This window comes from Macrotis lagotis, chromosome 4, assembly GCF_037893015.1.
Source record: "Macrotis lagotis isolate mMagLag1 chromosome 4, bilby.v1.9.chrom.fasta, whole genome shotgun sequence".
In the NCBI taxonomy this organism is placed as follows: domain Eukaryota; kingdom Metazoa; phylum Chordata; class Mammalia; order Peramelemorphia; family Peramelidae; genus Macrotis; species Macrotis lagotis.
The window spans coordinates 72,075,783-72,100,888 of record NC_133661.1 but is presented as its reverse complement, the minus strand read 5'-3'; the positions used below and the strand labels follow the sequence as shown (position 1 = coordinate 72,100,888).

Sequence of the window (25,106 nt, the reverse complement as noted above, 5' to 3'; positions counted from 1 at the left end):
AAACCTGAAGAGATAGAAAAGGTAAGATTTGGAAATTGATTGGATGGGTGGTGAAGGAGAGTGAAGCATCAAGGATAAAATCATGGTTGGGGGCAGCTAGGTGGAGCAGTGGATAGAGCACCGGCCCTGGAGTCAGGAGTACCTGAGTTCAAATCCGGCCTCAGACACTTAATAATTCCCTAGCTGTGTGGCCTTGGGCAAGCCACTTAACCCCATTGCCTTGCAAAACAACAAACAAAAAAAACGAAATAAAATCATGGTTGTAAACTATTGCAGTCATCAGGTAGTTCCTTTGACAAATAAAAGTAAGTTCTGAAGTTAGATGGATTTAGAGAGTTAATGGGTTTTGAACAAGTAGAGTTTGAGATGCCCATGGAACATCCTATTTAAAATAACCCAAAGGCATTTGGAGATGAACTGCTAAAACTCAAGAGAGTCTAGGGCAGCATTGTTTCTTTATCCTAAAGAAGTGAAGATTCATAGTGGGCAGTTGGAGAGGGAGAGATATTGCTGACTTAAATACTGAAAGGACTAATGTGTGGAAGGAGAAAATACACTTGTTCTATGTGGTCCCAGAGGGTAAAGCCAAGAATGATGAATGGGTGGGAAGTTAAATTTAAATTTAAGCCAGATGGAAGGTGAAACCTCCTGATCCTAAGAGCTGTCCAGAAAAGGAAGGGATACCTCAAGAGATATTGACTTTGTCTTCCTTAGAGACTAAATGATCATTTTCTGGTTTTGCTATAATAAAGATGCATTTCGTGTTTGGGCAGAAGTCAATGGTCCCTTCCAACTTTCACATTCCAGAATTCTAAGACACATAAATTTGAAAGTCATCTATGTAAGGATAATTATTAATTAAATACATGGAAAAAATGAAGTAAATAACTAAGTGAAAGAGTATAGAGAAGGAATCAAAGAGGACAGTAGTTAACCTTGGTGAATCAGCAGAGAAGACTAAAGAGGAGGGATCTCACAAGTAGGAGAAGATCAAGAGGCAATATTGTCAGGAAAACTTAGAGAGGAGAAAGTATCCAGGAGGACAAAAGATGACTAATTATGACAAATGAAACAGATTGAGGAAAATGAAGATTAAGAGAAGACCATCATCTATGGCAATTTTAACTGTAAAGATGGCAGTTTCATCTAAGTTTGGGGAACAGGACTGCAAAAGATAGAGAAGTGAGAGGGGAGAAGTGGAGGCAGCAGATATGACAGTTTTTCCAGAGGGGCTTTCCAGAGTGACAAGGTGATGGCTAAGAAATTGTTTTTTTCTAAGCTGGTTTTTTGGCAGCTAGGAAAAAAGTTGGGTCCTTGTGAAATCAACAGCTCTGAAGAGAGAAGCCTGAAATGGGGACCTACTATGAGGAATAAGGAACAGTGAAACTCCAGGTTGTGCTCTGTGAACTATCAATGGAGAAAGCAGAACAAGGATAAGAGAGATCTTCTCTCCTGGAGACAGAATGAATTAATTGATTGACCACTCAGCCCCATGACTTTTGTGACTTCCTTCCTGTTATCACAATCCTAACCAAATAAAGGTTATTCTATCCTTCACAACAGAAAGAAATAACTCCAGCAGGGCTGTCTCTTGGGCTTAGTACAAATTAAAAATATTTAACAAGCCCTTACCACTTCCTGTTTGTAATGGTTCTTTGTTTTTTATTTTTCCCAAGGGGTCCTGAAAAGCTGGACATGGCTGAAAATGACCAAAAAATTCTAAGTTCAGTTTTCTTTTAGCTTTGTTTTTATTTACAACTACTGGGGTCATCAAATATGTTGTTGTCCTGGTTTTACTTTTTCCTTTCTGTATCAGTTCATTGAAGTAGAAGCCCACACTAAGCTTGACTGTCTTCCCCCTTCCTAGGGAAAACTCAGTGTAGCTCCTTACACCCAAGCTGACTCCATGAGGACCCAGATTTTCCCCAAGCAAAAACTAGAGAGATAAACAAATTTATAATCCAGAGTTCTGACTCAAAAAAAATCTACTTTCTCAGTACTCTTGAGCTTCAGTTTCCCCACTCTTGAGGAGGGAAGAGAATTGAACCTTCCAATCTTCTAAGGAATGCTGTATTGGTTTTACCTCAGCCTGAGAAAGGTATAACATACATTCAAAACAAAATCAATATCTTCCTTAAATAATGTGTGATTTGTTTGTTTTGTTTTTTGTTTTTTCTTATTTGTACTCTAAGGGCACTCTGGAGTTGGCTAAGCAGGTGAAAAATCTTCCTCAGGCAAATTATAACCTCCTCAAGTATATATGCAAGTAAGTAACATTGGGAGTGGGTTGGGGAGAGGGTAGAAAATTGCTTTGGTTAGTTGTTCTGAGAAGTTGATTCTTCTATGCTGAAGCAGAAAGCCAGTGGACCCAAACAATATACTTTATGCTTCTCTTTCAGCCCTATGAAACCATCTCACTGAATTGTAGCGCACTCTGCTTCTCTCATCCAAACTCCCTTATCACTTTTAGACACAAGTTCTATTCTAGAATTTCTCTAAGTAGAGCAAGGTTGTTTGATTAAACCTTGAAGGATATGGAGGCTAGGGAAATACCTTGAAAAACCACCTCTCTCTTGAATGTTAAACTTTTAGAGTCTTAACTAGGAGAAGGAGGCAGGCCTTTGAAAGTCCCTTTTTATCCTAATCTTGTTTGCAGCTACCACAGGCTGCCCTTTCCATAGTCCTATCATTGAGGACTAAGAATGATATTGCCAATGATAAGCCCCAGTGATTAATAATTTTTGTTAGCCAATAGATAAACATGCAAATTTTCTTTTCTCTTTTGCATGAGACATGTTCAATTGACTAGTTGTGGGTTAGATTCCCCCTCTTCCCCAGCAATAATGGGTATGGGTGTGGCAGTGGGAGTAGGGAGATAGATAATCTGGATGAGGGGCAAGGGGAAAGGAAGCACCCATTAAATATGGAACCAATATTCTGTTCCTTTGTTTCTTGGACTTTTCAAGGTTTTTGGATGAAGTTCAGGCTCACTCGAATATAAACAAGATGAGTGTCCAGAACCTTGCTACAGTGTTTGGGCCAAATATCTTACGTCCCAAAAAAGAAGATCCAGTGACAATCATGGAAGGTACCAGAGGGTTTTGTTGGGTAGTAAAAAAACTGAAAGCAGGTTAACATGGGTCGTACTCCTGAAGGCAAGTCAAAATATCTGAACAGAAGTCCACTTGATAAAACTACTATAGAAGTTAGATCTTTGACAAAGCTAGTCTCTCTGTCTCTCTCTCTCTCTCTCTCTCTCTCTCTCTCTCTCTCTGTCTCTCTCTCCCTCTCTCTCTCTCTCTGTCTGTCTCTTTTTAGCCTTTACATGGATGCCATCAGGTTTTATTGACATAAATATGATGCTGGCTGGAACTGAAGATCTAAAATACTAATTTTTTCATACATTAGCTCAGGAATTATGAAGCAAATAATTTAAGTGGCCAGTAATTCAGTGAGGTATGATTTAAGGAATACTAAGTTTGGTGAAAGACTCTTTTTAAAAATATGTAGTATTCAGCCTCATGTGTCTCCTATGTACTGGAGCTCTTCTGAATCTAGTAAGGAACATAGCAATTCCAAACCTCAGTGGACTGAGTTCATCACAGGTAGGTCCTGATGCATTGTTGACCCTTGGAAAGCAGATATTTTATACGATCATAGATTAAAAGTGGAAGAGACCTTAGACTAAAAAACATCTAGTCTGTCTCCCTCATTTTTACATATGAAGCAACTGAGGTCCAAAAAAATGAAGGACTTGCTCAAGAACAATCACATAACATGTGGTGTGGTCAGAATTCAAATTGTGTTTCTCTGCCTCCAAAAAGAGTTCTTTTCACTGTATTACTCAACTTGTTCTACCTTTGTTCCAATAAGGATGACCCTCTTAATGTCTATATTGCATGAATATAGTAAAGCTCAAATGAGGTAATATGTGTCAAATGCTTGAAGACCTTAAATTTATATTTGTATATAAAATATATAATATAGCTATAAATTTATATATAATCATTATCATCATTATTATGTTATTCAGGCCAAGTGAAATCTCTGGAAACATCTAACTTTTCATGAATTGATGAGCAATAAAATACTTATGAACTCAAATTGAAAATTTTCTGAGATCAGCAAAAATTTAGATACTGACTTGAGTTTCATTAAGAAGGCTGTCAAGTTGAGCTCATTACCATTTCATTACTCATAATAAAATAAGGTAGTGTTGGCCAGAATGTTCCAGGTTACCAAGAATAATCTGGATGGTTTTATAAAGTTTGAAACGTCAGTAGTTCACTAGGGGCAAAATATTTTACAAAATAAATTACAACAACCAGTCAAAATTTTTCATCCCTAGTGACTGTCATTCTAGGAGGTTCTCCATGAAGAATTCACTTAGTTTGTTGGAGACTTTCTCCATCATAGATGTCCAACCTTTTAGCTCTTCTGGGCTTCATTGCCCAACAAAAACTCATCAAGGGCCATGTATAAAATTTAGCATTTCTTTATTACCACAATGTAACTCATATTACCAATGAGTAATAATAAAATTATAATAATGAAATAAAGTATGGATTTTAAGTGTGTTGGACACAGTTTTTCTATGTCTTTCAAAATTTTGTGCATACCAACATCAGGTTTTCTAAAAGAGCCACAAAGTATCCTAAGGAAATGTAGTCATTGTTTCTTAATCAATGAATGTAAAAACAGCCAATCTCAACTACCAATTCTTCTATCATACACATAAAGCCCCTTCTTTACCAGGCAGAGGTCCCAAAGTCAGATGAAACTTGTCACTACTTATTACTACTTTATCATGAGGGTGAACATGGTGATATGGTAATGGTGAGGTTGATCATCATTTTTTTTTATTATATAAATATTTTATTTGTTTTCCAATTATATACAATAGTAGTTTCTACCAATCAGTTTTTTTGTGAGGTCTTGAATTTTACAGTTTTCCCCACTTCTTCCCTTCCTTCCCCACCAACAGAAGGCAATCTGATCATCTTTACATTGTTTCCATGATATGCATTGATCAAAATGAATGTGTTGAGAGAGATAGCAAAATTATGTAGTACATAAGACAACTTCTTTAAAAATTGAAGATAATAGTTTTTGGTCTGTTTAAACTTCACAGTTCTTTCTCTGAATATAGACAGTATTCTCCATCACAGATACCCTAAAATTGTGTCTGATTATTGCACTGATGTGATAAGCAAGTCCATTAAGGGTTGCTCATCAACCCCCATGTTGCTGTTAGGGTATACCAGTGTTCTTCTGATTCTGCTCATCTCGCTCAGCATCAGTTCATGCAAGTTTTTCCAGGCTACTCTGAAATCTCATCCCTCATGATTTCTAATAAAACAATAGTGTTCCATTGATCATTGTTTCCTTGACCACAGATGAGACTAATTGTGTCCATCATGTCACTGGCTTCATTGTCCTTAAAAAAGCTAGGCAGAGCAGTAAATAGAACCCTGGCCTGGAGTTAGGAAGACAGTTCAAATCCAGCCTCAGACACTTACTAGCTATGTGACTTTGGGCAAGTCACTCTGCCTGCCTCTGTTTCCTCAACTGTAAAATGAGGATAATAGCAACACTCTCCTAACAGGATGAAAAAAAATGTGATCATCAGTCTTTTATTTCTCATTGAACTATATATTGAAATATAGTAGGCAATATAAGAATGCATATTCTTTTTCCCTCACTTTTCCTTCATGAAATAAAAAAGTAAAATCAGCTATTGTTCTCCAATTCCAAGTTGAAGTGGGATGTTCTGCTTCAAATAATTCCAATGGAGAAGTATATAAACAATTTGTTGACTCATATAAAAGTGGGTGTTTTTAAGGCTTGTGGGACCTCTGCCTGCTATAGAAGAAAGAGACTTTATGTGTGTGGAAGTTGAATTGGTTGTGCCTACAGCTCTAAAGAAACAATGACCATATATATTTCCCTGAGATACTTTGTGCTTCTTTTAGAAAGTCTAAAATGATTGGTTTGTCATTCCTGATTTGTTGTCTGCCCCCCCCCCTTCACATCCTACAGATTTTGTTTTCTGTCCAAAGGTTTAAACCATGATTAGAGACCAGACTTTTGCTGTGATGTCCAAGTGCTCTGAAGCCTGGCTTCCAGCGGCCTGTTTATACTTGTATGACGCTAGACACAGGGAAATGCTGCTTGGGACACATTCCACATGAATGAGAATCCAAATGAGAATCTTCATCCAAAATAAAAAGCTTGTTTTGGAAGATGAACCAATTATTTGGCTATATGAATAATTTGTTGCCCCCTTTTCTTTTAAAATTTTATTTATGTTTTTATATATTTATATCATACTCATTCTTATAAAAACCTTCCTCTTTGTCAAGGGCTGCATATAAAATTTAATATTTATGACCACAATGTAACCCATATTACCAATGAGTATAAATAAGAAAAGGTAATAAATGAGCTTTAAGGTTCACATGCAACTCACAGGCTGCAGGTTGGACACAACTTTTTTCTAGGTCTTTCAAAATTTTGTGCATATCAACATAATACTTCCCAGTGGACACTCCCTTCTAACAAAGAAGCCAGTTGCCCAAAAGAATAGTCCTATCTTTCAATAGAATCAAACCTAGAACTGGAAGGGACCTTGGAGGTCATCTAGTCAAATCTCCCTTTAATTCTACCCATCCACCTACCCTCCATTTTGAGAGATGAGGAAACTGAGATCCATAAGAGACCAAGGTCACACTGGTAGTAAGTAGCAGAGCTAGGATTTGAATGCCAATCTTGGCATTCCAAAATCAGTCTTTCTATTGTACTAGTAGATATATTTTGTAATCTGTTCTCTGTGACTCTTACTGGTTTTTACATATTTTTCCCTTATTTCACTTACATTGCATTTTCTAATATCACATTTGCCTCTGAAGCAGGTTTCCAGAATTTAAAAATATTTCCCTACTGGAAAGATTTCACCAGTGATATGCTTGCCTTTTTTCATTAGATTGTCCACGTTCCCAAGGCAGTGTGTTGTTGTTCACTTGTTTCAGTTATGTCTGACTTTTTATGATCCATTTGGAGTTTTCTTGACAAAGACACTGGAGCGGCTTGCCATTTCCTTCTCCAGTTCATTTTATAGATGAGGAAACTGAGGTAAACAGGGTTAAGTAACTCATCCAGGGTTACACAGCTAGTAGGGTAATGATAAAGGTCTTACCTGAGAGTCAGGAGCCCCGGGTTTTATTCTGCTTCTCCCACAAAGCTCCTCGCTTTGTAAACTGGGATGGGCTTTCTTAACTTGTCTGGAAATAGTTAGGGCATATGATTTCTAAAATCTCTTCCTACTCTAATCTATGCTTCTGTGACTCTAAGCATCAAGCCCCTCCCCCGATTCTAGACCTGACTCTGGCATTGGACAGGTCTTCAACCCTGAGTCTGTTTTCATCATCTCTAGAAAAAGAAGGTTGAAGTAGATGACCTCCAAGACCCTAATGTTCTCATTCTACTAGCTGACTCTTCACCTCTACTCAACCCTGACCATTGAGCTAAACTAAAAAGGGAATTGTGAAGTGGATTGTGTGTGAATAGACTTAATGAGTGCCAGGCTTAGAGATGGGAGGAGGACAGGCTGTTGGTTTTGTTATAGTTCTTTGAATTTTCATTTGTTATGATATTATAAAACATGTCTACCAGATCCACCGCAGGGGAAGGGCCCAAGTCTGGAGTATGACTCATTCCCAAAATGCAAAAGGGTTTAAATCATTAGGTAAGTACAAAGTTGGGAATGAGAGGGGAGGTCCAGGAGACATTGGTCTCTGTCAGCCCTAGCTTGGTCAATCCATACAGAACTAGGACTAGGCCCACTAAAAGGCATAGTCAACCCATAAGCATTTATTAAGGGCTTACTGTGTGTTAGGCGGTGTGCTAAACTCTGTGTGTTAGGCAGTGTGCTAAACTCTGAAAAGACAAAGTCAGAAGAGTCCCTGCCCCATGTGGAGCTCACAGTCTGTGGAGGAGATAGCAAGTAAGCAAATATGTACAAATAAGCTATGTTATAGGGTAAGTGGAAAATAATAGAGGGAAGGCACAGGAAATAAGAGGGTGGTGGTGGGAAACTTCCTGTAGAAAGAGGGATTTTAGCTAGCACTTGAAAGAAGCCAGGAGAGCATTCTAAACTTGCTGGACAGCCAGAGAAAATGTCCAGAATCTGGAATGGTAAAGAAGCCCCAGTCACCAGATCAAAGAGTCCATGGGTGATCCATATGTAAATTTTGTATTTTGGGGCAGCTAGGTGGTGCAGTAGATAGAGCACTGGCCCTGGAGTCAGAAGGGACCTGACTCCAACCTCAGACAAATCCAGCCTCAAACACTTAATAATTACCTAGCTGTGTGGCCTAGAGAAGTCACTTAATCCCATTGCCTTAAATAATTTTTTTATTAAAGATTTTATTTGAGTTTTACGATTTTTCTCCTAATCTTACTCCCCCCCCCCCCCATGGAAAGCAGTCTGTCAGTCTTTACTTTGTTTCCATGTTGTACATTGATCCAAATTGAGTGTGATGAGAGAGAAATAACATCCTTAAGGAAGAAACAAAAAGTATAAGAGATAACAAGATCAGACAATAAGATAGCTGTTTTTTTTCTAAATTAAAGGGAATAATCCTTGAACTTTGTTCAAATTCCATGGCTCCTTATCTGGATACAGATGGTATTCTCCATTGCAGACAGCCCAAAATTGTCCCTGGTTGTTGCACTGATGGAATGAGCAAGTCCATCAAGGTTGAACATCACCCCCATGTTGCTGTTAGGGTGTACAGTGTTTTTCTGGTTCTGCTCATCTCACTCAGCATCAGTTCATGTAAATCCCTCCAGGCTTCCCTGAATTCCCGTCCCTCCTGGTTTCTAGTAGAACAGTAGTGTTCCATGACATACATATGCCACAGTTTGCTAAGCCAGTCCCCAATTGAAGGACATTTACTTGATTTCCAATTCTTTGCCACCACAAACAGGGCTGCTATAAATATTTTTGTACAAGTAATGTTTTTACTCTTTTTCATCATCTCTTCAGGGTATAGACTCAGTAGTGGTATGGCTGGATCAAAGGGTATGCTCATTAAATAATTTTTTTAAAAAAGAATTTTATATTTTTTTCCTTGGAAGTGATAGGGAGTTTAGGTAATTTAAGAATTTATTGAGTATGGGAGTGATGTGATTCGACCATGTGTGCATACACATATGTGATATATTATCCACATTTGTTTATATATACATGTAATCGGAATATTTTGTTACTAGGCCTATGATTTCATGGCTATGCCTATGGAGGGGAGCATTTCTTCTACTAATACAGACCCATGGGGCCAACTTAAAGACTTAGAGGGGTTCTATCAGGTTCCTATAAACCTTAACTCTGACACATACACAGGTCTGTGACTTTGCCAATTCATTTAAATCTTCCCGATACTCCAGACCTTTATAAGATATTGCAGAGCCCTAATTAGGACTTTTTATCCAGGACAAGGACCACAAAGTGCATATTATGCAAACAGCATAAAGTATGTTCATCTCCCTTTGAGAGATTGGAAGGGGATGGTGGAGATACTGCCCAATGAGAGGAAGTCCAAGACCATAGGTCATCATTACTGAGAATGTTGAGGAAGGCTGGCATAAGACCCAAGCCACATTGAAGGGAGGGTCAGAGTTCCTCTCAGATTGCTGTCAAATTCTTCTCACTAAGCAACAGTTGAGAGGTTGAGAGGCAACCTGGCATCATGGGTCGACTGCTGCCTCAAATTCAGGAAGGGTTCAATACGTCCTCTCTCTCATACTATCAGTGTGCCATTGGCCAAGTCACTGAACCCCTGAGTTCCCTGGGGCAACTTGTCACCATTATTATAAATTTCAGAGAAGGTTTCAATCCTCAACACAGTTAAAGTTGGTTCCTCACCCAGAATTGTGGATGAAATCACAGGTCTGGTCTAAAACAATAAAAAAAGTAGGTACTAAGTTCTATTGTTTCTACACTTAGTTATGACTTTGCAGAGGAACTAAAAGTCTGCTTGGTATAGGTGGTAGGTGTCTGTCTGTGTGTGTGTGTGTGTGTGTGTGTGTGTGTGTGTGTGTGTGTGTTATAGAAAAGTTGGAAAACAACTAGGGAGTTTCCATTCAGCATGTACAGTTTTAAAAAAGGGAGACCTCATAAAACCAACAAACAAAATTCCAGTCTTTATGTATTACTTGGTAAAAGAATTTTATATCCAGAAGCATGGCAGATTTTCATATACTGCCCAGAATTTGAGTTGCCAAGAACCAAACATCTTCTTCACTTTTAATTTCAAATCTTTGGGAATTTCTTCATTGTCTTAGTACTAATTATATTTACACACACATATACATCTATAATAACAACAGTAAGCAACATACCAAGGTGGAGTGGGGTTGACAGGTGATTCTTGTCCAAGGTGGGGGAGGACCCAAATTTAACCCACCACTTGGTTTTGTGCAGAGTTGAATGGTCTTAACTCTGGGGCACCACAAAAATAGTCAGAAGGCAAATATAAAAACTATTCTTAGCTTCTAGTCCATACCAAAACAGGAGTCGGGTCAGATTTGGTTCCATGATGATCCCTGGCCATAATAACCAAAAGAAGTGTGGGTTCAAGGTCTGTCCCTCTCCATAACCTCTCTCAATGCCTTCAACTTGTGTTCTAAGGCTAAGAAGTTGATGATCTGAATGGCTATCTGTCTATACTTAGGAAATTTCAAGTCTGGTAAAATAAAATAATAATACTGGAGTTTACATGTGTGTAGCATATTAAAGTGGACAAAGCAGTTTCCATATAAGAACCTTGCAAGACAGGTAATCAAAGTATCATTCATATTTTAACATTTTGCTATTCTAGCTGGCTATAGGACATTATGAATACAGAAAATAAATGTTTATGGAACTGATACATGGTAATCCAACTTAAAGAGTCAGATATCTGAGTATTTCCTAAAGAAATCTTATTATCAGTAAATAAAGGGGAATAAACATTACTTTTGTGCAGTCATTATATTTAAGCATTTTTACTGATAATATCTCATTTGGTCCATACAACAACCCTAGGATATAAGGTAATTATTATGCCCATTTTATGATGAAGGAAAGTGAGACAGACTAGTAAGTTTCTGAGGCTGCATTTGAATTCAGGTCTTCCTGAGCCCTCTGCACTAGCTACCTCATAGATTTAGGGTTAGAAGAGACATTAGAGACCATCATGTCCAGCTCCTTCCTTTTACAGAGGAGGTAACTGAGGCAAGAAAATATATAACTAGTAGCTGTCATAGGCAGAATTTGAATGTACGTCTTGACTGTCTAAGTCCTGTATGGACAGGTTGACTTTGGCTTGCTAGGAGAATATTCATATTGGAATCTTCTAGGGAATGTTGATCTGGGCATGTGGGTAGTTTTATAAGAATATGAGCTTATGTATGTTTTGGTGTGAATATATCTGTCTGTATATAGTACAAAACTGTAATTGGATGCTACATATACATATATATATATGTATATATTTACAAATTATGTGAACCTATATATATATATATATATGTGTATATGTATGTATATGTCTATATGTGTGAGAGTGGATAGGTTTGTGTTTGTGTATATTGCCAGAGTGGAAATTCCAAGTATTTCTCCAATTTTCCTGGTTTTCCAGGCATTCTGCCTGCTATTTCTATGGGAGGTGAACCATCATGGTAAGGACCTCTAATCTCATGGTCTCCCTCTGCTTTCTCGCAGGTACATCCCTTGTCCAACATCTCATGACAATCCTGATTAGCAAGCACAGTCAGCTCTTCAGTGCTACACACAGTGATGTCCCCAGTGATTCCCCAGTTCCCAAGCCAGAAGTCAAGTCTGCCTCTCCACGTAGCGCAGCAGAATGGATCTTGGAGGAGCATGTGGAGGAAGGCTGGAAAGAGACCAATCCCCCTGGTCTCCCTGATGGGCCTTCTAAGAGAACTGGTTCCCTGGACAGTGCCACCGTGGGGACCCTTCCCAAGTCTACCCAAGAGCGGATCAGTCGGCGGACCCAAACTTGCCCTAACAAGACTGCCACCAGTCCCAGTAAGAAGGTCCAAACTTTGCCCAACTGGAAGTACTCCTTCCGGCAACCAGGGACCAAGTCAGGGAGTCCAAAGCTAGTCAGCTCTTCGTTGGACATCAATAGCCTTCCCACCAGTGGAAACTGGCTCATGAATGGATTGTCCTCTCTCCGAGGTCACCGTCGAACCTCCTCTGGCGACAGGGCTAAAGACTCCAATTTACCCCAGAGACTCTCCACATATGACAATGTTCCTTCAGGCAGTCCGTCCACAAGTGCCCAGAGTGTGGCCAGCATGGCATGGTCTACCTCCTCTTGTGAGATTTCTGTAGTAGACTCAGGCAACAACTGCCCAGTCTGCCATGCCAGCGGCTCATCGCCTTGCAGTTCTGCACGCTTTGAATGGCCACCTCAGGGCTCCCCATCTGCCAGCAGTGACATCAAACCAGCAGAACTGGGGGACAGTTCTGAGAGGTTGGCAATCAGTGTTACTACCCTGAATGGAAGCAGCAGCGAGGGGAACAATTTTCACAGCATGTACAGGGACTCTGTTCAGTGCTCTCATGCCCTGCAGAGTCTGGTCACAGAACTCAAGGCAGAACTGAGCAAACAAAGGACTGAATATGAGACTAGTTTAAGAAGGTAAATACCACCCCATGAGCCAAGGATACTCATGATGTTGTCTCTGAGCCTGGTATCAGAGGGATATTTTGGGGGCAGATCATGAGAATCTTCTGATTGTTGAAATTAGCTGGCTTGAATATTTCCAACTTAGACGGGCAGTTGGGTTCTGAAGGGCCAACCCCCTCAGCCTGATGACCACACTTATCATGCCAGATCTTTTTTGGGGTCCTTGGACATAACAGGAAGCTGTTGTAGAACAATTGTTCCTACCTGCGACCTTGCCTGATTCCCTCACTAACAGCACATCCTTCCATATTTCTTGTAGGTAGGCCCCTAAAGATAAAAGCTCATCCATTTTTTTGAGTTTTTTGAGTTTTTTTTTTGCAAGGTAATGGAGTTAAGTGGCTTGCTCAAGGCCACACAGCTAAGTAATTATTAGGTGTCTGATGTTGGATTTGAACTCAGGTCCTCCTGATTCCAGGGCCGGTGCTCTATCCACTGAGCCCCCCCCATCCATTTTTTTTGCAGGAAATGGGATTAAGTGACTTGCCCAAGGTCACACAGCTAGGCATTAGAACTCAAGTTCTCCTGACTCCAGGGCCAGTGCTCTATCTACTACACCACCTAGCTGTCCCAAAGTTCATTCATTTTCCAGGGAAAAAAGATATTTGGGGCAGAAAAACCAAATGATGTCACACTTAAGGATTTTTCCTGGTGTGTACTATCATATATGTAAGAGAAAAACTTAGGTTCATATATAATTTATTTAGGCAGCTATCTGCCTCCAGCATTATATCTTCAAGTGGTAGGCCCAGCTCAGTAAATATTTGCTGAATGAATGCTAAATGGATAATAGCTTTTGTTTATTAGGACACCTTTGATCTGAGAATTCAGAACACTGAAATCATCATAAAAACATCTGTCTCATGTTCTTTGGTGCCTAAGGGAGATTTCTAGAGGTGTGGGGGGTTGGGAACTGTCTTTTCTGGATAGATTCTCCTGCCTGGGCTGGCTTATAGTTCTTCCCAGTGGCAAAGGAGTGGTCTCTCTGGCCTTTCCAAGTTCTTTTCAGTCTTACTTTTCTGAGGCATGATGGTACTAGAGCATGAACATCTGCCCACTTCCCTGTGGATGCTAAGTAGGCTGACACATTGAAGGGTTGGAGATGGGCAGTATTCTAGGGTCTCTTCATAGGAGAATGGAAGGCATTCTTCAAGGCTAGAGATGTGTGACAGGATTTCTTGGAGAGAGTCTTGGCTCTGCTTAACCCTGTGCCTTGCACATACTAGGCACCTAATGTCTATTGATTGATTTTTGGTCTTTATCTTCATAACTAACCAAGTTACTTAAGTTTCCTCAGTTATAAAATGAAGGTCATGATAATTTCTCCCTGCTGACCTTATACAGCTATCATGAAGAAACTGCTTTGGAAACTATAGGAAATCTAAGTGATGATGATGATGATGGTGATGGCGATGGTGCCATTATTTCATTGATAAAGGTTAATTACCAATGAGGAAGCTCCTGCTATCACTACATATCTATTCCTTTTCTGCAACTATTGTCTGGGATCCTTAGCAGCTAAGTGACTTGCTTAGGGAGGGTCATTTTATCATCATCATCATCTTTATAGTAGAGAATTTTAAAAAGCTTATGATTATGAGGAAGTTCTTTGATTGCTATCTTGAACTCTGGGCAGTATGTAATGAAATGAGCCAAATATAAGACATTATTAGGACTGAAAACTAAGATGGAAAATGACAGAAAAGAGGAAAACTACGCAACCTTAAATCCAAGGAGAGAGTCAGGCTTTCTTTTGAAGGAAGGGAATGGATTTGAGAGGTGTAGAATTAAGTAATTTATTATCCTTGGATATAAGGGATTATGTTAACATTTTTCCCCAGTTATTCCCCCTGAGTATTGACCATTGAACCCTAAAAGTCTACTACTGGTGTAGCAACAATGAATAATGGATCATGGAGGGTGGTAGAAGTAATAGGACTTAGTACCTGATTGGCTTTTGATAATACCCTCAAGGCTGTATAAAAGCAATTGAATAGTGATTCATTGACAAATAGTAAAATAGGGGACTATTTGAATAAAAAACAATAATTTGGTATAGGATTATAGATTTATAAGATATAGATTTTATAAAATGGGGCAAAGGAATTTAATTGCTCAGGGATCCACAGTTAATAAGAGGCAGGATTAAGACAGACCACTCCACCACCTAGATTACTCTTGTTTGAATATGTTGCAAGAATTGTTAGTGATAAATTCAAATAGATTTGATGCCAAAGGAAAGTCAGGAATAGATAAAGAATGGATAATTGTTACATGTGACCAGGTGTTAAAAGAAACAGGAAACATTTGTAGTCTTAGAAATCAATGTAGAAGAGCGTATCTAAGAAATGGAGAAAAGACGAGGTCAATGCCATCATCTCTCTTCTCTCATTCTAGTTCCTCCTTTTTAATGGTTCTTTCCCATCTACCCAGAAACAAGTTCAGGGTCCCATCCTAAAAATTCACTTTCCTTGGTCTTGCTTGTTCTATCTAGTTAAACTCCCCATTACACTCTTCATTTCTGTGGCTAAACAACTTTAAAAAGTAATCTCTATATCTCATATCTTCATTTCCTTATAACCCACTCTCCCCCCAGCCCTTTGTAATCTGACTCCTATCCTTGCCATTTTACTTGAAATGACTTCTTAATCACTAAATCTAGTAGTCTTTTTTAAAGTTCTTATCCTCCTTGACCTGCACAATTTGATATTGTTTACCTTCTCCTCCTCCAGGATCCTTTCTCTTGGCTTATATTTGCAAGAAATGGGATCAAAGGCCCCAAGTAAAGGGATCATTGTTAATAAAGAATAGGGATACCTCTTCCTCTAATAAAAGAGGGAAGGAGACAATAAGCAATGATTCTGAGAAGTTTTGAGTGAAATGAGAAGCTAAGTCATCTGTAATAAATGCAGAGATGGGAGGGTAGTTGGGGACTTGATGAGAGATGAAAAGGTTTTGAACTGCAGCTGTGGGAAATGAGGTAAGGTGTCATTAAGAATAAAGTGGGAGGATTTCTGAGAAGCAGTGAGAATCCAATTGAAGTTGAGCACTGTAGATTTACAGCATTGGAAATTGGTTTGTTTTAAATAATTTCCCTGGTGATTTTCAGCAGCCCAGGAGCAGGAGCAAAGAAATCAAGTGTTGGGTAGAGGATTAGAAGATCCAGTGCTAAAAAGGGTTAGAGAGATGGCCAATGAATTGTTAAAGTAACCAATTAACTAATTCAAGGTTAGTTATGAAGTTATGTCATTTTATATTTATGATTGAGAGTAGCTAGGAGAATAAAGAAGTCCAAAGATCAAGAAATCACAGTAAAAGCAGAGATGGTTCAGAGTGACCAAGAGAGAAGATAGAAGGTTGTGGTGGGAGAACAAAGCTGAAAAGTTTAAAATAATGAAGGTAATACAATCTAAACTGTAACCATGTAGTTGGGTGACTAAAGTCAGAAGAAAGTGGAGGAAAAAAGAGTGTTTGGGGGAAATGAGGTTTAGGAATTTGGAGGTCAGGGCTATCAGCATGAATATTGAAGCCCTTAAGAATATTGGCAAGAAATAGGAGTGAAAAGTTAAAAAGTTCTCCCTCCTCTAGGTTATGTAGGTAGGAAATGGAGTCTAATAGCATCTCCTTTCTTTCCTTTCAGGAGTTCTAATCTAGAAAGCATGATTTGAAGATCTTAAAAATGTTGGCTTGACATTTGGGTCAGGGGCAGGTGACAGGTTTATCAGGGTCAGCAGATGCAAAACTATGGAGTAGATTTCACCTCTCATGCACACAGACCAGGCTTTCCCTTCCTCTTTTCTCTCTGTTAAGCTATAATACAGCTGTCCTATCTCCCCAGGGAATATGTGTCACTGTTTGATGAGGAAATTCACTGGAGAAACTTGGCCAAGACTCTTGGCCCTTAAACTCAAACATTGCCCCACCCCCCCAAACATTGACTGGTCTTTGCTTAGGGAAACTAATGCTCCAGTGCCAGCCTTAATTCTGCAGGGCTAGCACTGTAGCATTAACAGCTGTCTGAGCTCTGCCAAGTTTTTACTGAGTACAGACTTTGAGCAAGCTGCTTCACCTAACCATGACTCAGTTTCTCCATCAGTTAAATGGAGAAGAATAACCTTTGCCAATTTGCTCTTAAGGTAGTGTGAGGCAAGGTTTATGAGACAATAAAGTAGTCTAGATAAAAGGCAAGAAAAGTGCTAAATAGCATTATTATTAAATTGTAAAACAACATCTGAGGATAAGGATGAATGAGCCAGAAATTAGTAATGATTATGAGGTGCTTCAAGTTCATACCTGAATCTTAGGTGTGTGGTAGGAGGATTGTGTATGTCTATGGCGTAATTGGTATGTGTGCAGGAGGTATCTGTAGCTGTAGGAATGTCTTGGTCTTCAGGCCCAGAGGAAATGGAAGAAGAGAGAAAATATACACTTACCTGGGAGTGTTTTGATCACCTGGTGATTAGGGAGGAGGAAAGTAGAACAAGCAATTGGAGAGTAGAGACAACCTTGGTAAAATCACCCTGAAAGTGAGCCTGTGTCCCTTGGCCCAGAGCACAAAGCAAATGGAATCAATCCTTTTAAAAATAGTGCCTTCTCCCCAACCCACACATGTTCATCATGGCATGCCAGAGGACCTAAAATCAGATTCTAGATGCAGCTATTCCTTGTGACCTTGGAGAAGTCTTAAGTATAGGGAACTCAGTATCCAATTTAGGGTCAGAGATCTGGAGGGTCAAGAGCTTCTTAGTCAAACACTCAGCAATCCAGACAAATGAAGAGGGGAACTGTCTTTGGCAGTCTCCTTCTCCCCTTTTAATGTTTACCATGCTTTCATTACCCTATCCCAAGGGTAGCATTAATGGAGATGTGGAAGAACCACAAGAATGGATCTCAAATGGTAGAAAGCAGACAGAAGAGATAGTTACATGTAGGAAGTCCTACCACTTGTTCCTAGGCTCTTATCATCTGCTGCAAGAATTTGGCTTCAATCTCCCTGCTGCCTTCAAAGTATTTTCATACTGCACACCTTGGTCAAATTTGTAAATTCTTACCTTTCCCCTATTCAGTAACTAGTATATAGTTCAATATTACCTACCATGCTGGAATTAAAAATCATCTGACTTTTAAGACCCTCTCTATATAACTCTATATTTTAAAATATATGTTCATATATTATTTATGTATCCACATGTGCTTATATACTGTGATACATAAAATATTTGTAGCTATGCACAAATCTTAAGTCTAGCTCGGATATGACAATTGTGCACCAAGATATCTGCCATGAGTCCTGTCTTGGAACAAAGCACAACTTATCCCCACATTTTTATTCTGTGGAATTCCTAAGGATGTCCTACCTTTAATCCTCCATTGGTGGCCTGCCTAAAGATATGTAATTATTTTTCTGATTCTTTTGCTCTCTCACAGATAGTACAAAACTCAGAGGATTTCCCTGTATTCAGTTCTCATTCTGGCTCTATCTTCCTTTTTTTCTGTTCATCTTTGATTTTTATACCATACACATCACTGATAGAATGCCACAAGCTACTTGTGCCATAATTCCTTCCATTATCCTTTGTTGTGCAGTTGTTTCAGATTTGTTTAACTCTTTGTGACCCATTTGGGATTTTCTTGGCAGAGATACTGGAGTGTTTTGCCATTTCCTTCTCCATTTTACTTTTATAGATGAGAAAACAGTGTGAAGAGACTTGCTAGAGTTACACAGCTAGAAAGTGTCTGAGACCAGATTTGAACTGAGGAAGATGAACTTTTCTAACTCTAAGTCTGCTGTGCTGCTTAGATGCCTCAAATGATTGAATCACCTGCAATCATGAGCTGCAGTCATTTGACTTCACCTAAATAACGTTGAGTTAAAAAGATGAGCTTTTGTGGCAAGGGCCTGTTTGAGGTCCTTGAAAGCATTTCACGGACTTCCAGATGTGAAATCAATCCCCCTTTCTGCTTCCTGCAATTACAGAACCAGCTCATGATATATCTGCAGCCCTTGTCCAAGATATCTGATAGGGCACTGGACTTGAAATCAAAAAGACTTGAGCTGAAACCTTGCCTCTGACACTAGCTATAGAACTCTGAGAAGATAATTAGACCCTTTAGACTTCACTTTTCTTATTTCTAAAATGGAAGAGTTGGACCAAATGGCCTTCAGGCCCACTCCAGTCTTCAATGTACTATCCTTTGATCCCATCCACCTACCACTCATAGTCTGAGCAGTATGCATCCTTCATCTACTGTGCTTTCAAGTATGGATTGCTAAACCAATCTCATCTGAGTACCTGTAGAGAGATCCTCTGGTATTCTGGGGTCAATGTGAATAGTTAGAGAATACTATCCTATAAGGTATTATATACATCTATAAATATAAATTCCATTTAGACTTTGTGCAAAACCAAAAAAATACTTTTAGTAAACTTGTTTCCCTGTTGCAAGTCCTAGTTGATACTATCGATCAGAAAATTAAGGAACAAAGTTTTCTTCAAAAGCATTTTTGGAATCAACAATGAGTGTTGGATCCTGTACTTTCCAAACCCTCTCAGTATGTGAGACTGCGCAATATGTTCAGTTGTAGTAATCAGCTGTAAAAACCTGCCTGTTAAATGCTAATATTTTCATCTAGTACATCCTGAACATGTGCTAATTCTCATAAATATTTTGGAGACCCTAGAAAGGCATTCTTTTGTAATAATATTCATGGATTGTGATCTTTTCCATTGTTTCAGAGTCTGTCTTCCCTTAGTTGCTTTTTTTTCCTTCTACTATGGATTTTTTCTAAATATATTTCATGAAATCCAGCTACTTTTACCAACTGTATCCCCTTTAATTTCCTGAGGCACTGAAGTACTAAAGTCCAACTATAGTGGTTCCATCCTCTTTAATGAAAAAAAATAGATCATTACTGAAACAGTGGCAATCTATTTTTTTTGGCCTCTTGTTTAAAACTGAAACTGATTAAAGTATTGTTAACCTTTGGCTACATATCGCAGCTTGGCAAGGAGGTCAAGGTTTGGGAATTGAGGTGGTTTCTAGGTTCTTTTGGCCGCTATAACAATATCAGCTTTACGCTGAGACTAATGAAAAGGAGATAGAGAAGAGAACAGAGATTGTAAACTACAGGCTAGTGATCTTGACTTTTGATTCCTTTGAAAATTCTAGAACAGAACTTTAAAGTTATGGTGAACATTGGAGAAAGGGATTTGATGATTATAAAGAGCCAGCATGACTTCAAAAATAAGTTATGTGACATCATTTTTTAACAGTTACCTAAAGAGTAAAGGAAATGGGAATGTTGTGATTGGCTACAGTTTACCTAGATTTTAGAAAAGCGTTTGATAAAGGATCTCATACTGCTCTTGAGAAGATGGAGAGAAATGGATATAGATAAATTCAGAACTAGCTGGAGAGAAGAACTTAAGTAGTTGTTCATGGATCATTGTCAATGTGGCAGAAGATTTTTAATGATGCTCCCCAAGGATATATGCTTGGTTAGTATTTATATCAAGGATTTTAAAGACATAGATGTCATGTTCATCATTGTGTAGATGATGTAAAGTGGGAAGGGAAAGCTAACATAATAGATGATAGAGTCATACTCCCAAAGAGCTATGATAGATTAAGAAATTTGGGTTAAATCCAATTAGATGGAATTCAACAAAGATAAACTTAAATCTTTGTGCTTAAGTACCAAAACATCAATTTTACAAGTACAAAATGGTTAAGTATCATCTGACTGTCATGCATTTATTAAATTCCTAGTGTGTAGCTAAATACTGTGCTAATAAATAGGCACTTACATGAAAAGGATCTGGGGGTTTTAGTTGACTACAATTTCAATAAGAATCAACAGCATGATGTGGTAGCCAAAAAACTCATGGGATCTTGGGTTGAATTGAGCGGCATAGCTTGCAGCATTGTATCTGCCCTTTTAAGACTTCATGCAGAGCATTGTGTTTAATTATTGGCAGCCCAGTTTAAGAAAAACTGAAGCTGGAGAATGTCTAGAGTAGGTCCACCATGATGGAGAAGGGCCTTGGGTGGGTGACCTTTGAGGATCAGGTAAAGAATGTAAGGCTTGGGTGGACATGATAGCTGTCTTCAAGTTTTTGAAGGATTGCCATTTGGAGTTGGGGTTAGGTTTGTTCTTTTTGTTCTAGGAGGGATAAGTGGGAGTTGTGAAGAGACCAGTTTGTTTGGTGTGGGAAAACACTTCCCAGTAACTGCAGCTACCCAGAAGTGGAAAGGGGTTGTTTTCCTCTTCCTGAAGGTTTTCAAACATGCTGGATAACAGCTTAAGCTAAGTGCTTCCACTTGTCAGTTTGGAAGTTACAAAAATGGGCCAGATGGGTTTCTTACCTTCAAGGAGGAAATCTGTCTTATAAACAAAAAATTATGATGCTAGGATCTGTTGTCAAACCTCAGAGGTGCCTCTAGATAGCACAGAGCATTAGTGAGTTAGCGGCAGAGCTTGATTTACCCATCATCTTTGATTTGCCCATCATACCCAGTTCTTTTTTCAGTGAGTCAGCCCCAACATAAATAGAAGAGACTTAAAAGACCAGGGATTCAAAACTGCTTCTGTATTCTGTTGGAATATACAAAGACTAAAATCATGTCTCTTCTCTTGGTTTTAAGAATTGAAGAAGCCAGTTCCAGTTTAAAGAAACAGATGGCCCGATTAGAAGAAGACTTAGACCAAGAGAGGAAGAAATTCACAATGCTGGAAATAAGATTGAGAAACTCAGAGCGGGCCCGTGAGGATGCTGAGAAAAGAAATCAGCTTCTCCAGAAAGAAATGGAAGAGTTCTTTTCCACCTTGGGTACCTTAACACTTGGGTCAAGAGGTACAAAGGTTCCAAAGTAAAAGCAACTAAAAAAAAATCCAGTTTTATTCTACATTTTGTTCTGGTTTCTTGTTCCCGAAGAGCTGCTGTCCTAGGTATTTGATTGTCCACTCATGTATCATGAGTAATACTGAAGGAATCCCATACTCCCTTGCTGTTGTTGTCCTGGTTTCTGTAATGTTATATATTGTATCAGGACTATCAGAAATTAAAGGACCACTGAAGATCGTGCATAAAAGATAGAAGTATATGTTACTATTTCCAAGGGACATGAAGTGCTCCCCCTCTCTGGGGTCCTGGGGACCATCCTATACCATTATAATGACTGCAGGATTTGAATTTGTTCTACTGCACCTTTACCAGGCTGGAGACCAGGGTTCTACACAATGGCCTGCATGATGTCCAAGGGGAAAGCTTCTGATTGCATTCCCCTGGCAGCCAGGAAGACAATCCCTTCAACTTTTCTGTCATTTTGGCACATGCTTCCTGGGTTGAATGAAGTGGGATGTGGATATTTTGCATTCTTTATTAAATTTGCTTTAAAAATGTGTTGTTTCAATGCCAGAGTCCTTTCTAATTCTTTAGTCATTCTCAATGTGTTTTTCCCAAAATTAACTTAAATTTTTTTTCCAGTGGGATTGGATGGGCAAATTCTGACTTTGCAGAGTTTGACTTCTTACCCAGCTCTCCTGCCTCAATGCCCAATGGTTCCCCTCTCCTTTTTGAATAAAATAAAGTGACAAAATATTTGAAGACTGGGCCTGATTGGTTGGCTGTCAGCCTACCTAATATTCTCTACTTTAGGTGACATGGTGACAGCAGGTGACACAGAGTACAGAGAAAGATAATTGAGGAGCTGTCTTTGGGGCAGAGTTCATCACTCCCTCCAGACAGAAAAAGGGTTTACCTGAGAGTTCATTTAGGGATAACAATGGTAGAGGTCAGGAAGTCCCATATTGCCTAAAAGTCATAGCCCTTGTGTTGGCAACCCCTTTCTTCTCCTCTACTGGAGTCTCTTTCTTCTTTAATAGATTACAATTTTTATTTGGTATTTATCTAAAGATGTCCCTAGAGAAGCTTTCAATGAGCTCTTTCATAATGAGATATAAAAGATTCATAAGGCTTATTATGACAATCTTCTCCACACCTCTGTCTCATGGAGTATTTGTATTTTAACAGATTAAAAGTCTTAAATATGATCAGGTGTTCCAACCTGCTGCTAATACCTTGGTTTATTAAAAAAAAATTGTGGATCTCTCAATAATAAAGAACAAAGTCCATAATTTATTACAGTCTAGCCCAATAACCCTTTTTCTGAGTTGGTCTGCTTTGCTCACAATGGACCTACTTGCTGGTTCCTCAAACTTGATATGCCATCATCTCCCACCTAAGAGCAGTTGCAAGGGTTATATCCCACCACCCCTCTTGCTTGGCATACATGAAATTTTATATCTGACTTGGGATTCTTCTCTATATCCTGATTTCAATCCAGGTCCTCCCTGTTCACTGAAACTTTTTTTTCCGATTCTCCCAACTGAAAGCTTTGTCCTCCTCAAATTTTCCTAGGCAAAATGGTCAGGCATTCCACTCACCGCATCACACACATATCCCTATTCCCAGTACTTTGCCTTGCAAGTAGTGTTTGATAAATAAGCATCACGTTAATTTGAGATGAAAAAATGTAACCAGGGCTATTTAGTTGTAAATGGAAAGCTCCAGACTCTATTGATATGTAAATGAATAAGAATTTGAGACAGGGACCAGGTGGAATTATATACAATAAAGAAGTATTTTGGAAATGTCTCATAATTGATGCATCAGGACAGTTAAACTCTTTCATGGAGGAGTAGTCAATAGGTGAACAAACACCTAGTGAAATAGCAGCTATATGCTGAGTACAGGGAATACAAAGGAAAAAATGAAGCAGTCTGGTCTTTAAGGGGCTTTACATTCTCAAAAAGTTACATGTTCAGCAATAATTAAATATGGGTCATATACTAAGAAAAGTAGACAATGATTGTGGATATCACAGCCAGTGTAATCAGGAAAGATCATTTCAATTTTGATTTAAGGTATGAAAGCAGCTTTAAAATAAACACATTTGCCTTACTGAATTTTATCAGAGATGAAGTTTCTGAAAAAATACTGAATTTCTTTAGGATTTTCACTGGTATCATCCTCAATCTAATAACACCTCTATTATGAAGGGAGATCATCCAATTCATCCTGCTCCACAAGCTCCTTTACATCTTGCCTGGCAAGTAGCCATTCAGGCTTTACTTGAAGACCTCCAATATGAAGGTGCCTACTACCTCTTAACTGATTCCACTTCTGTGGGATCATGAGTCAAGACCTGGAAGCAACCTTAAAGGCCATTGAGTTCAACTCAATTTATAAATGAGGAAATTATAAATGAATCTGAGAGAAATCAAGGTCACACAGGTAGTGTTTGAAGTAGGCCTTGAAATTGTCTTCCTGACTCCAAGATCCCTTATTACCTAGGCTAGGGAATTTTCACCCCACCCTCTGATATTAGGGCTAATTTAGTTCTATAATTGCCACCCAACACGGCCCAAGAAGACAGAATCTGAAACAAACAAAAAAAGGTTCAATTCTTCTACCACCTTCAACTATTTGAAGACCACCTTCTATGGCCTGGCTTCATCATGCATTACTTCCACTAATGCACTCTATATTCCATCCAGATCGACTTTGCTGCTCATCACTCACAACATTCCATGTTTATCTCCATGCCTTTACATTGGTTACCCAGAGCATCAGGAATGCTCTTCCTCCTCACTTTCCTATCTCAGGATTCCCTCTTCCTTCAGAACTCAGTTTAATTGATACCTCTTAAATGAGGCTTTGCATGATCCCACTTGTTAATGCCTCCTACCCTGAAATAATCATGTATTGACATTGTATGTTCTTTATTTCCTACAAAGGATTGTTTGCTCCTTACAGACCAAAATTCTTTGTCTTCATATCCCCAGCATCTAGAATAGCATCAGACAGTAGGCTCTTAGCAAATGCGTGATTACATTACTCTTAAGCCTCCCCTTCTCTAGGCTAAACATTTCCAGAATCTTCAACCCATTTTTATATAGCACAAACTCAAGGACCTTGTTGCCCCTTTTCTAGATGTTCTCCAGTTTATCAATGTTTATTTTAAAATTTCAACTTTAATATGGGACCTGTACATTCACTTTATGCTACTGGACTTTTCAATGGAAGGATTGAGTCCTTCTCTGAAATAGAAAATGGTATACCATTCTTCAATTATATGTCCTTTTGAGCTCTTGGTTTCAAGAGCTGCCTTGACCATGGTGCCATATGAGTCAGTAGGCTTAAAGTTGAATGTCTTATTACAGATTAGTATTTTGAGATTTAGGAGCCAGGATTTGACATATCCAGGCTAAATATCCATTACTGTGCTACCTAAACTATATAAAAAAAAATGAAAGTTGCCAAGTAGCTCAACAGGATAGACCAATCC

General features: G+C 38.9%; 1 protein-coding gene across 3 annotated transcripts in view; it reads left to right on the top strand.

The window, feature by feature from the left end:
• ARHGAP22 (Rho GTPase activating protein 22) overlaps positions 1-22,158 on the top strand; it is a 326,645-nt gene extending 304,487 nt beyond the window's left edge. For all 3 annotated transcript variants that reach the window (XM_074233106.1, XM_074233107.1, XM_074233108.1), the window contains 4 exons: positions 2,193-2,266; positions 2,967-3,088; positions 11,765-12,710; positions 21,402-22,158. In XM_074233106.1, coding sequence (XP_074089207.1) covers positions 2,193-2,266; positions 2,967-3,088; positions 11,765-12,710; positions 21,402-21,630 — 1,371 coding nt within the window. In that variant the 3' untranslated portion in view covers positions 21,631-22,158. The remainder of the gene's footprint in view (positions 1-2,192; positions 2,267-2,966; positions 3,089-11,764; positions 12,711-21,401) is intronic.
• The last annotated feature ends 2,948 nt before the right edge of the window (positions 22,159-25,106 follow it).